This window comes from Cryptomeria japonica, chromosome 1 (genome assembly GCF_030272615.1).
Source record: "Cryptomeria japonica chromosome 1, Sugi_1.0, whole genome shotgun sequence".
NCBI classification, from domain to species: Eukaryota; Viridiplantae; Streptophyta; class Pinopsida; order Cupressales; family Cupressaceae; genus Cryptomeria; species Cryptomeria japonica.
Genome location: NC_081405.1, coordinates 300,953,717 through 300,967,335, shown reverse-complemented (window position 1 = coordinate 300,967,335; position 13,619 = coordinate 300,953,717). Strand labels below are relative to the sequence as shown.

Here is a 13,619-nt window from a genome sequence, read left to right as displayed (position 1 = left end):
TTATGGAGGATTTATATTCAAGTCATTTTCTTGAATTCAACAAGACTTGATTCTTGTTGACTCCTTAAGAACCATTCAACTTCACCTATCATTCAAGACATTATTTTTAAATATACAAAATTAATGATTGGAAACCATTCATATTTAAGATCACTCTATCCAAAAGCTTAGAAAAAATATATGAACCTTAAAATTTCTTGATATTATAATAACTCAATCAAATTCTTTAGTCAAATTGAAAAATGAAGGTTTCCTATTTATGATCCTACATCACATCACAAGGGGGCCAAATATGAAATTTCTAAGTCTAAGTCAACAAAAACAGTAGTTCGTGCAGACATGCCAGAGACTCTCATTTGGATTGTTTCTTTTAAAATTAATGCAAAAGATTCGGACTACTGACATGCATATACAGGTGGGTTAATCCAGAATGGGGGCCAAATGTGAAATTTCTAAGTCAAGTCAACAAAAACAGTAGTTCGTGCAGACATGCCAGAGACTCTCATTTGGATTGTTTCTTTTAAAATTAAGGCAAAAGATTCGGACTACTGACATGCATATATAGGTGGGTTCATCCAGAATAGGCTTGGTCCTCTTAAAACTGCCATACTGCGATTGCAGTGATGGCTTGTTTTACGGTTTACCTGGCTCTCATTTCAGTTGTGGCACTGGCAATAACTCTAAACGCAGTGGCCATCCCACAGGATGCGGAGTCACTTTTGGCTCTCAAAGAGAGCTTGTCTGGCTATTCTCTCAATGACTGGCGAGACGGAGATCTCTCCAACTTCTGTGATTGGACGGGCGTCACCTGTGACCACTCCAACCACAGCGTAATCGCTCTCAATCTCCAAAACAAGGCCATCTTTGGCTCATTACCACTCAACTTCCCCTCCTTTACCCACCTCGCTACACTCAATCTTTCCTCCAATTCTATAACCGGTCCAATTCCATCCTCTGCGTTCGCCTCTTGTTCTACTCTAGCTTTTCTTTCTCTCGACCATAACAATCTCACCGGCACACTTCCCTTATCTCTCTCCAACTGTTCCGCGCTTAAAATCCTCGACCTGTCTGTTAACGAGCTCACTGGTCCCGTACCTTCCAGCCTTTCAAAGTTGTCCAACCTGCAGCAGCTCAACCTCCGTGAGAACAACTTCACAGGCCCAATTCCTGAATCTCTGTCAAACTGTACCAATCTAGTATTGTTAGATTTCTGTTTTAACTATTTAATCAACGGTACCATACCCGCAAGGTTCGGCCTTCTTACCAGATTGCAAAACATGGGTTTAAGCGGTAACCGTCTCTACGGTCCAGTACCAAAGTCCGTTATCTCCAATCTGACTCAACTCCGGATATTGAAGCTGGGTTTTAACGGAATGAGTGGCCCGATTCCTTCATGGCTCGGCGAAATGCCCTTCCTGGAACAGATTTGGATGGGAGGGAGTCGATACGAAGGGACCATTCCTCCTTCTCTCGGGAACATATCATCTCTCACCATTTTAGGCTTGTACTTGAATTCCCTCACGGGTAATATTCCTAAATCATTCGGCCAGCTTTCCCGCCTGACTGAATGGAGCATGCGCCAGAATTATCTGACAGGCTCTCTTCCGGCTGAACTGGGGAATCTTACAAGTCTACAACTTGCACGGTTATATGAAAATTCATTAAGCGGAAGTATTCCGATCGAGTTTGGCCGCCTAAAATCCCTTCAACAATTTGAGGCGTGGAACAATAATTTCAGCGGAAAGATTCCAGCAGAGTTGAGCAACTGTTCGGCGTTAGGGCGTCTCAGACTGCAGGGCAATCAGCTAAGCGGGGGCATACCTCCACAACTGGGTCGACTACACTTCCTAGCCGATCTAAATTTGGAGCAGAATCAATTGTCGGGAATGATTCCGGAATCCCTTTCAAACTGTACTAACCTTCAGGGTCTGTCCCTCGGCTACAATCTGCTACACGGTAACATTCCTCCAGCTATTGCAAGCCTGCGGAATATAGTTCATTCATTTTCAGTGCCCCGTAATCTACTTAGTGGGAAAATTCCGGCAGAAATAGGGGGTATGCAATTGGTTACCGTGATAGACCTTGCCGGCAACCATTTAGGTGGCGAAATCCCGGCGAGCCTTGGAAACTGCGTGGAGCTGCTGCAACTGAACCTTTCGAACAATCAATTGAATGGTCAAATTCCGGAAACCTTGGGCTCACTTATTACTCTTACGGACTTGGATCTCTCTGTCAACAATTTCTCTGGTACCATACCAAGTTATCTTGGCGACATGACAGCTCTCCTGTTTCTGAATCTTTCTTACAACCATCTCTCTGGTCCTATTCCCACCCGGGGTTTATTCAGAAATCAGTCAGCCATGGCTTTAATTGGAAATTCTGATCTGTGCAGTTCAGAATGTCCGAAATCCTCAGTTCAGTTGTCCAGCGGTCTCTCAAACCGATCCAAGTTCCTTATTATCGTGGGATCGTTTGCTTTTGGAGCTCTTGTTCTAACAGCCATGGTGTACTTGTATGTTCATAGAAGAAAAAAGAGCAAGGATGAGCACGTAGGACAGAGGGATTTGTTCGTTGAGCAAGAAATAGTCAGATTAAATCACAGCGAGCTGTTCCATGCGACTTCAGAGTTTAGCGACACAAACATAATCGGCTCCGGCAGAATGGCGACGGTGTATAGCGGGAGGCTAACTATATCCGGCAGAGAACAAGCGGTAGCTGTGAAGAGATTCAGAGACGAAATCGCCGGCAGTGAGAGCCTGATCGCTGAAATTCGAGCGCTGGCCGTGACTAAACACCGTAACTTAGTTCGCTTGTTGGGGTACTGTTGGGCTTCAAGGGCCATGGCTTTGGTTATGGAGATGATGCCGAATCGAACCTTGGCCGAGCACATTCAAGAAAAGACACTGAACTGGACCAGGTGCTTGAGAATCGCACGTGGCGTGGCTGAGGGATTGAAGTACCTTCACCACGAATGTCCGCAGCCAGTTTTACACTGCGATTTGAAACCGTCCAACATCTTGCTGGCCATGGACTTCGAGCCCAGGATTGCTGATTTCGGGATTTCCAGAATCCTCAACTACGATGACATGACTCATGGATTTAGCACTTCCAATTTGCATGGGTCCATCGGCTACATGCCACCAGGTAAGCGCGTCTTTGCTATGAATTGTTTTGGTTTCAATTGTGGATTTTTCTCGTCATCAGAGAGAGGAGAGTCACTCGATCTAAAAAAAAAAATAACCTTTTTTGGTAGAGTATGCATTAAGTGGGAGAATGACAGCGAGAGGAGACGTGTACAGCTATGGAGTTGTGATTTTAGAAATGTTATCAGGTCAAAATCCAACGTCAGAGATGTTTCGGGAGGAAAACACACTTCCACGGTGGACCCTGAGGACATCCGTGGATGGCACGCCATTTGAAGTAATTGCTACTCACTTTCATACGGCTCATGAAGACAGTGAGCAGCAAATGATTAATATGGTAGAGCTGGGATTGGCTTGCACTTCGCCCAGACCTGAAAATCGCCCAACAATGAATGAGGTCGTTAAAATTCTGCAGAGAATCTCCAACGACAAGACAACCAGCTTTACTTCAGTCATTGAGCTCATACAATCAACTACGTAGCTTCGTTATTATGTTTCGCTAACGTTAATGTGTGTTTCGATGTGTAGTTGTATTCACAATCTACATAAGACTAGTATTTGTAGTTTTTACGTCTAAAACATGTACTAGGGGAAATTTGGGAAAACAATATTTGGAGTATTCTATTACATTTAAATATAATATTTAAATTAAAATTATAAAATTAGAGAATGATTTATTTCACATATAATGAGGTAAATTTTCTTTGTGTTGAAATTATGTTGTGGCTATATTCAAAATGTCAAATTTGATGTAGAATTCATTTTAGAGTAAATAATCTATGTTGCAATTTAACAATTTGTTTAGATAAAGGTTTTAAATTCTATAAATTGACTTTTTTTAATTACAATTCACCTATCTGAGTGTGGGTTTAAATTTTGTATGAACTTTGGGAATATGACCCATGAAATTTGATATCTAAATTGTTATAAGGATTAGATTTTTACAAATACCTTTGAGTAACCTACTAGAATTGGAGCTTTAAGTTCTATTTAGTTAGGTATCTGGTAGACTGATTCAATAACGATGATTAAGATCAAGAGTGCAATGGATGTAGTTGATTTGATTTGATCATTTTTCTAGAGTATTTGTATTCTATTTGTAAATTAAACTCTATATGTGCTCAATAAAAAGGCTCTATGTTGTCATCTCTTATCTAAAAAATAGATTTGAGTGAAAATATGTAAATACAACAATATAATACACACAAATTAATGCAAGTGTGTCATAGATTTGATCATAATCATTAGTGAGAATGTAATGATGTATAAATTTAAAATTAAAATATTAAAATATTAGAGTTTATATTCGCAAGTGACCTAGTTCAAGTGTTCTCTTGCATACGTGAAGTATGGTGATGAATGAGATATCTTTGGACCTAAATTAAATCTCTAGAGATGAATGATAGTGGGAATGGGATATGGAGATGTCATAAGCAGAATTCAAGAAATAATATCTCACTTGTGTCTACTTATTATATTTAGGACATTGTAATCAAAGAAGAACCAAAACATAAGGGAAAAAGGACATTTGTATGAAATTTTCACCATTGCATTTAATCTCACTTTGATGTGAATGTGAAACTTTAGGTAGATGTATTTGAAAATGAATAAGTAGGGATTAGATACATTAAATGTTTCTTCAAAGTACTTAAAATATATGGATGTATATAAAATAATAGATCATTCTTTAATTCTTCTTGCAATGAGAACTACATTTGAAACCTACATTATGCATAAAAGAGAACACAATAAGTAGCAGATGTTACACATTTAAAATAAGAACACCAAAATTTTCTTAAGAAGAAAATATCCTTAAAAAATAAAATTAATGAAAAAAAGTGAGATTTAACTTATTTTAGAAAGTGATAAATATTTGACTATGTAAAAATATAGAAAGGGATCTAACTAGATTTAGATACACATTTGATTCTACAAATCATATAACAAAAGGGGTTTGTTTAAGTGGAAAAATAGATTTTAGGACTACTATGTATTAAACGACTTTGATAATGTTAAACATGATTTAACTTTGCATATAACATAATAATGTCCCTGACTATGTGGAAATATAATCTATTTGGTTACAATAAAAAATATTTATTTGGTGAGGATGGCGGAGGAGAATTTTGAATTTGCAGAAGGCGGGAAAATGCAGAAATGGTGGAAATGGCCGAGGGATTGTGGAGAATGTCTTGGGGGAGGAGGATGCAGATGGAAATGTAGATGGAGGTGAAAGTGAGACCTTGGATGGTGGGACTCTGCGGGTTCCAACGTGTTGCAATGATGCCTCATCCCACAAACTTGATGGTTCGCGTGTTTCTTAGGGACCCAGGGAATCTGCCAGTCAATTCGAATCTTCTTCAGCCTCTGACTATAATAGGAAATGGTCAACCTTGTTTGGTATGTGCCCAAAAGGTAAGTCAATCTCTCCTGTATCGCACAGTGCTGACCATGTTTATGGTATATGTTCTATTTGGATTCTGGACTACATTGTGGATAAAACTATGGCAAATATGGCTTCTATTTTGATTGGAAAATTTGTGCGGCCTCACCTTAATATTGAAATAGTTTGAGCCTAGGTTGCTTGGAAGTGGAAAGGCAATGACCAGATTGAAGTGGTGGTCATGGAAAATGGTTTCTTCTCCTTTTCTTTCAATTGTGATGAAGATTTAAAATCATGCTAGTTGGAGGTCCTTGGATGTTGGGCAAGTCATCTTTGGCGTTAAAAAAATGGGAACCTGGCTTTAACCCCAAGGATTGGGAATGAAATGAGGCCCCCATTTGGATTCGTCTTCTTGGCCTCCCCTTAGACTATTGGGATGAGGAAATTTTTTGTGGGTTGGCTACTTGTTTTGGAGAATTGCTATCCCTGGATCCTATGACAACGGTTAAATGAAGAGTAGTTTATGCTTGGATTTGTGTGAGTATAAAACAATCGGTGGATCTTCCCTAGGAAATCACCTTCAATTCAAAGTTGGGAAAATGGGCCCAGAAAGTAGATTATGAATACATTCCCTTTGTGTGCTTTCATTGCAAAAAGTTGGGACATTGGGCTAGGGACTGTCGTGTGAAAAAAGTCTGGAGGAAAAAATCTTTTGATTTGGTCCCTTCTGAGGAGAAGCCTGTTAATCGGGTGCAAAATGGTCTTCCATCTCAAGTGGTTGAGAAGTCCGATGGTCTAGAACATAATGGACAACAATTGCAAGTGGACCCCAATGGTGATAACTAGGTCATAGTTACTTCTTGGGGTATTCCTTATGTTGAGTAGAGTAATCCAAGTAATATTCATGATCAGGTGGTGTTGGGAAAGTCTCGAACAACATTGGAGGGTTTGAGTGTGTTGTTGGTCTCCTCTGTTTCTCCTATCTCAAGAGAGCAGAGTCTCAATCTTATTGTGAATGTGGGTAATCCTCATATAAAGGTTGTGCGGCTGGAGACCTCTTCCTCAGAGGTATTGCATTCTAAGTCCCCCATAAATCATTCTTCTGAAAATGATTCGGCCTTTGAGGATTCAAATCTCTTTATTCAAGTTAAATCTCAAAATTGTAGGCGAAGTCGTCCCTCCCCTTCGGGATCTAGGGTGGCTTTGGGCTCTGGTGGGGTTAAGACCAGGAATAGACAAAGAGATAATTGTCGTTAAAAAACAAGAGGAGTGGGTAGACCCCCAAATCTATTTAATAGAGACAAGTAAAGCAAAGCTGAGATTGTTGATAGCTCTCAGAGAACCCTACAAGATATGGGGATTGGCTCCCCTAGTTATTCTACATGAAGATCATTTCTTGGAATATGAGGGGGCTAAATCACCCCCATAAGCATGATCTCCTCTCCAATTTGGTTAGGAATCATAGACCTGAGATTTGCCTTCTTCATTAGACTAAAATGTCGTTTGACAAACTTTTGAAAATGAAACTCATTGTTTTTAAAGATATTGGTGTCCATTTTTGTGATGCAAATGGTGCTTCAGGAGGTATTGCTACTTTTTGGATCCTAGGGTGATTCAAGGTTCGATTGTGGTTACCAGTCCTAATCATATTGCTACTATATTTACCAATCTCATGGATGGCTTGTCCTAGATTATTTCCAATATTTATGCTCCTAATAGTATCCTTGTCCATTAAGCCTACATGTATCCTTGTTCATTCTTCTATAGAAATGGCCATGGCCATGGCCATGAGACCATTAGAGGCTTCATCATTGTTGTCTATTGTAGCAGCTAGAGCTAGTCTAAGGTCTCATGCTTGCGCAATGAGATCAGAGGTAAACTATAGGGAGCTTCTTCTTCAACCATTTCTTCTCTAATTTTAAGCCCCCCCAAGGCCACTACTTCAATTTTTTGCACAGCTAGAGGTTCTATGCTATCTAGAGAAACATATTCCTCCTTGAGATTCTCTATGGCTTGCAGCCGTCCAGATTTAGGCTTCCAACTTCTAGCTACTGAATCCTCTTTTTGTTCAAAGTGTCTTCTTACCAGAAATGGTAAAATTTAGTAAGGCCAATGAATATGAACTTCATGAATATTGAATGAGAAATATGCATTACAAAGTATCATTGAACACACGAACCATTGTAGCTTTTATAAGTATTCAAACAATGCTAGGTGCACAAAGAAGAAAGACAGTTGAGGAATAAGGAAAGTGACTACAAACTCTCATGGGGCAAAGATTTTTTATTTTTATAATTTTTTATTATTTTTTATAATTCAACTAATTATTTTGTAATAAACTCATAGTAAAGATAATTAAGTTTTTGTTGTAATATTTCACAGCTTAAGAATAAGTTTTTTAATATTTCATTTAATTATTTCCACAAATTATAAGCATTGAATAATTTTATTATTAATTAATTACACGTAATCATATTTTATATTTAATTTATTATAATAGGATATAATTTGCAAAATAAAATAATGTTAAAAAAACTAGTAATAATATAAGAAAATGTAATAATAATGTAAAATTAAATAAAATAGAATGACATAATAATGGTAATATAATAATATTATTATTATAATACGTGATTGGTATATATATTATACTATTAATATTTGAATTGTCTTACTACTTTTTATAGTTAATAATTTAGGTTATTATTTTCATAATGTAAACTTGACAAAATTTAGTTTAAAAATTAAATATTAATAATAATTCTAATTCTATCGTAACGTAATTGTCTCTACCCTTTTATTTTGATTGAATTATATTTTGTACAATATTATTTTATTTATTATACTATTTGTTGTCATTTTAGAAAGCTTTATATTTATATGTTATATCTACAAATATTAACTAATTAAAATATATATATATATATACATTTTTAAAAATATTTAAAGTATATATTATTTAAATTATATCTTACTAGTAGAATAACCATTACACCTCCTTTTGATACAAATAATAGTTTATAACAAGAGACGCAAAGCATCATGTTCCTGCCTAGAGTTAGAGGTGGAAATAGTTGGGTGGATATGAATTGGAAATAGTCAATTTCCAAAAGAAGCTTTGATAGCGAAGTATATATACAAGTTAAACAAATCTTTATGTACATGTTATATTTAATAGCAGAAAACTAAATGTTTGAACTTTGCAACAATCACACAATAGCGAAAAAAGTTTAAATTATGAGACCATAAAAAAATATAGGAAAATTACAGCTTCAAAATCAACCTATCATTGCTTCAAAAGAAACTTACAATGAAACCTTCAGAAATTGTAATATTATTAGAAGAACTGACAACCCAGAAAAGAAGCCTCATTACATTTGCAAAGAAATGTTGAAGAATCAACAAGAATGTTAATTAAGACATGAGTGCATTCACGTCCCTTGATGTTAGGGGCTTTCCCATGGTAAATGAGTATAAACAATTATAAGCATTTGGTAGGTCACATATGCATGTGTGTCTAGAAATAACGATGTGAAGCTGTTACAACTGGCAGCCTTTGATGGATTATATTTTGGAGACTTGTCTGTAGTGGATCGAATTTCTGGAAGTTGAGTACACGAAGTAGTAATGTGGACTTCTATTTTAAAATGACTAATAGTTAACTAACACAAAGGATGAATCGGTAAAAGAGTCCAAGTGGCATTGAAAATGTCAATGCAAATTCACAAAATTGGCAAAGATTGAGGTGGGCGAAAAGACTAGAACTCGTGAGACTGTGGTGCATGGAGGCATAGAGGCAGAAGTTTATCTCTTGAGGAACATCTTGTAGAAACTAATTTCATATGTATCCAATGATTCTATTTTGTAAACTAATATCTAATAGCTGATATATTTGAAGTCAAACTTAAAAGCTAATTCAATCTAAAAACAAAAACTAAATAACCCATGTTCAGAAGCAAAAATTAAATAGTCAATAAATTACCTTTAATACAATAAGAAATTACTAGCATTTGAATTGTCATACAATAATTTAAAAACTGCATAATTTTGAAGCCAGTAATATTAGTGTAGATTCTTTCGAACCTTCATTAAATGAAAATGATGTAGGCAATTTTTGTGCACTGCTGAATTGCCAAATATGAAGTAGGAAGAGTGGGTATCTAGATACTATAACTATTTTTAGCAGACACTATTAAAAATTGTAAAATTAGTAAGAACCGATAATGTTTTAAAATTGGATGCTTTAAAATAGACAAAACATAACTCCCAGCCAAACATGGAAAGGAATCCACATGCCTTGACTATGCTTCCATATTTTTTGTTTACCTTGTAAATGAAACCACCTCACATATTTTTTTTTTACTAGAGCATCATATATTTAATATTGGCCACTTGAAGTTCGTGACGTAGCCACATTTGACCATGTGGTAAGTCTATAGATAGAGGTGTCCAGCCACCAAAAGAGATGCAGGATAGCAGCCACATGGAAGCTCTTCTTCTGAAGGCTTGAAGTGGAATGAAGCCAAAATAGAGTATCCAGTAACCATATGAATATTTTTTATTTTTCTTGGTATAGTAAATGGGGAATAGCCAAAATTGCAAGAGTAGAACAAAGTATTTTCAGAGCTGTAGGATACGTCACCACTCAAAGCGGCATTCTTTTGTGTTTTTATGTGTTTCTTTATGGGCCAGCATACCCAGAAACCTAGCTAGTGGCAAGAGGATTCAAGAGGTAAGATCCTTTTTACCTTAAATTTTTTTCTCTATGGCTTTTTGTAGGCTATTTTCTTTTCAGCGTAGAGCAAAGTGAAAGCAAATGCATTTTTAGGGACACATCTGAATCAATTTTTGTTTACCCTAAAAAAATTAAATTTCATACACAAATTTATGAGTATTAAGAACATGAAATTGTACTCACCAAGCTTTCTGACTAATGCTCTGTTCTCTGTCTTCTAGGAAGATGATACACCACAGCAAAGCATTCAAACAGATGCTATTTTCATTCAAAGTATAAGGTATCACAGTCTAGCATGTATGAAAAAGACGGTATCTAATTTCAGACCCTCAACTTTATAGTTTTCTATAGATCATTCAGTCTATTATTTTTAATTAAGTTTAACTATTTCTAGATTTTTTAATTAGGCAAAGCGATAGGGGAAATTTGAGTAACTTACTTTCACAACATTTTCCTCGCTCCTGTTCCTACACTTCCAGCAAATGAAGTGTGTCTGATTCAGAAATCAACCACAATACCAGCCACAAATAGAGAATGTTGAGATGCTAATAATTTCTTCTCACTCAAGTCGGCAAAAGTATACATACCATCTGCTAAATTTGAATTTTAAAATATGTTAGAGTTAGCAAGGGCTATGGATTTGTGCAATTTTTTTATGTATGGCATGGGATATGTGGGTATTGGACAGTGAACAAAATGACAGAGAATTATTCATCTCCTTGTGCAATTTGATATTTGATTTCTGCTCCTTGTGCTGGTTGGAGTTAGCGTGAGTTGTTTTAGCTTTCTGTTTTCTAATTTTCAGTTGTTTAGTTTGTTTAATTTTAAGTTTGTTTTAGTTGTTGAGCATACAAAAAAGAGTAATTCCATGGGCATGGCTTATTATTTCAGGCAATTAGTTTGGTTGGTGGCGTTAGCAGCAACGTTGCTGAGTTAGAGCGTCAGCGGTGGCGAGAGAAGCTTCCAGAAGTCGCTATGCCCGAAACCCTGGTGGCTCGTCTCTCCCCTCTTTCTCTAACACAGCTGCAGTATTTCGCGGCGGGGCTAAAGAAGATGGACGCTACTTCTTTCGATGCCCACCAATTCTGCCGCTCAGCCGGTTTGATATGCCGTGAAGACGTGATTTTTCGCCTTGAAAGAGGCTCAATTTTTCTGGGTCCCCCTGATGAGGTCGAGGAGAACGTGTTCGTCGACAAGGAGGAACTGCGGGAGTCGGGGGAAATGATATTGCCGGATCTTAGCCCTTCCAAATATTCCATTTCATTTTTTCCCACCGAGTTGGCAGAGATGATGCCGCCATTCTCTTCTGCAAATGTTTCTCAACTTGTGAATTTGTTGAACATCCCGAGCGAGTCGAATATGTCCCGCAGCATGTTGGAGACATTGAAGATATGCGAGGGAAGTGGGGTAGAGGGAGAAGTGAAGAGGTGCAGTTCGTCTGTTGAGTACATGGTGGAATTCGTTGTGTCTGTTTTGGGATCGGACATCGACCTGTTTACTGATCCATCTGTTCTAGGATCCGGTCAGCGGGTCACCATTACCAAAGCGAGTAAGAGGGAGGATATCGTGGGAGTTAAACCGCCCGTAGCGTGTCATAACCTTATGTTTCCTTACGGGGTGAGTTATTGTCATTCTATCAAGGGAAGTGAGGTATTTGATCTCCAGTTGGAGGTTGTGCAGAATGGCGAAAAGGTTAGGAGGAACGCTACAGCAGTATGCCATTATTTGTCTGATGGAGCGGGAGGAAATCAGGCTGCTTGTCATCCCGTTTACGGGGAGATGTTACTCTGGACGCCTAAGCCTACGCATGATTAGTTTGTCATTACTTCGCATGTATAATGTGGGTGGTTTTTACCACTATATGAATATGTAGTGTTTTCGCTTTTTCACCAACTAGAGATTTAACATTTATCTTCAAAATGAGAAGTGTTCCATGAGCAATGGGACAAAAACCTTGTTTGAAGGTTGTGAAACTATCTTATATCAATATATCTATGAATAAATATAAATAATAAGTAACGAGTTTTCTTCATTATTTATATTTATTCATAGATATAAATAATCATGGTTTTCTTCATGCAAAAGTTCATTTATAGTTTTAATGATGTTATTTATTAGCAATTCTTTTCATTTGATTTAATTTTGAATTAAAAGAATTGATAAGATATGGTATTTGTGAAGTAAAACTCTAGATCAAACCAAAGTGATAGATTTGCTAATATCATAGTTATTTTTGGTGAGTTGTGATATAGATTCAACTAAAGCTACTAAGAAAAACATTTAAATTACAAAGGGAGAAATGTTATTAATCTTTTTTTTCCAAACTAAAAAAAAAGTAATGAAAAATTTAAAAGAGAGGAAAATAAAGGATAATATGATCTTCTAGTTAAAATGGAGATTAATGAATAATATTGATGAAAAATATTTTAAAAGTGATGAATAATTATATTCAATAAAAAATTAATTAAATAAAGTCTTTTTGAAAGGGTGTGATGGTATAAAAACCAACCCTTATCCATAAGATATCATTCATTAAAGAAGAAGGTGGCTTGGTGGGATATGATCATTAGAGAGAGACAGATTTGAGTGTTCAACTCAGGTTACAAGGTACACCTAAGATTTTCCTAGCCAAGGTTTTATGTGAATAGGAATGGTGTGAGTAGGCACACCTTTTTGTGCATGTAGACACATTATGTTGTTTTACACAGGTCCTGCAAAGTATGCCATAATGAAATCCAATACCATTAAAATATTTCTAGGGTGAGAGTGACGTTTACAAGAGTTGCGATTTAGATAAGTATTGTAAACTACTAATGATAAAATATATTGGAAATGTTATATGCATATGGTTTTGATTTTAATATAATTTAATTATATGGATGTGCTATTCAATTTACTGTATTAATTATTTACTTTAGAATTCGTACATAATTATCACGTGTTACATTTTACATTGGTTATTCACATTTATTTTAATAATATTACATCTTGTAAATTATCTTAATTTTAATATTTAGTACATTGACTCCATTGCTAATACTTGCATGAATTAGGGACACAAGTGACATTAGACTTTTGGGGGAAAAAAATGTTAAATAAAGAGGATGAGTATGCATTAGTTTTCAATACACATGATACAATTTATAAAATATAAATAATGGTATCAAACCACTATCTCATAACTCCAATATATGCAATAATAGATGCTTGAAATAAAATAATTCTACTAGAACTAGGATATAATGTAAAAATCACATGTCCACCTTAGAATTATCTTTCAATAATTTTAAATGCATTTGTGATTTCACATTGACATTGCATGGGTTCAATAAATGAGTCCAAAAATAGAAAATGGTGG

The 13,619-nt window shown here is 36.2% G+C and overlaps 2 protein-coding genes across 2 annotated transcripts; both read left to right on the top strand.

Moving 5' to 3' along the window:
- Positions 1 to 614: 614 nt before the first annotated feature.
- LOC131056041 (LRR receptor-like serine/threonine-protein kinase FLS2) lies at positions 615 to 3,726 on the top strand. Its single transcript, XM_059217632.1, has 2 exons — positions 615 to 3,144; positions 3,254 to 3,726. The coding sequence occupies exons 1-2, from the start codon at positions 624 to 626 to the stop codon at positions 3,622 to 3,624; spliced, it is 2,892 nt and encodes a 963-aa protein (XP_059073615.1). The 5' UTR covers positions 615 to 623; the 3' UTR covers positions 3,625 to 3,726.
- A 3,569-nt stretch (positions 3,727 to 7,295) lies between these two features.
- LOC131857358 (BURP domain-containing protein 16-like) lies at positions 7,296 to 12,076 on the top strand. Its single transcript, XM_059209795.1, has 3 exons — positions 7,296 to 7,400; positions 10,483 to 10,572; positions 11,153 to 12,076. The coding sequence occupies exons 1-3, from the start codon at positions 7,296 to 7,298 to the stop codon at positions 12,074 to 12,076; spliced, it is 1,119 nt and encodes a 372-aa protein (XP_059065778.1).
- Positions 12,077 to 13,619: the final 1,543 nt, after the last annotated feature.

Excerpts from the sequence above, each read along its gene's own strand:
- LOC131857358 (XM_059209795.1), top strand. The coding sequence starts at position 7,296 with ATGGCCATGGCCATGGCCATGAGACCATTAGAGGCTTCATCATTGTTG. Across the intron at positions 7,401-10,482 it reads CTTGCGCAATGAGATCAGAG|GAAGATGATACACCACAGCA; the intron begins GTAAACTATAGG and ends TCTGTCTTCTAG. Across the intron at positions 10,573-11,152 it reads TAGCATGTATGAAAAAGACG|GCAATTAGTTTGGTTGGTGG; the intron begins GTATCTAATTTC and ends TTATTATTTCAG.
- LOC131056041 (XM_059217632.1), top strand. The coding sequence starts at position 624 with ATGGCTTGTTTTACGGTTTACCTGGCTCTCATTTCAGTTGTGGCACTG. Across the intron at positions 3,145-3,253 it reads CATCGGCTACATGCCACCAG|AGTATGCATTAAGTGGGAGA; the intron begins GTAAGCGCGTCT and ends CTTTTTTGGTAG.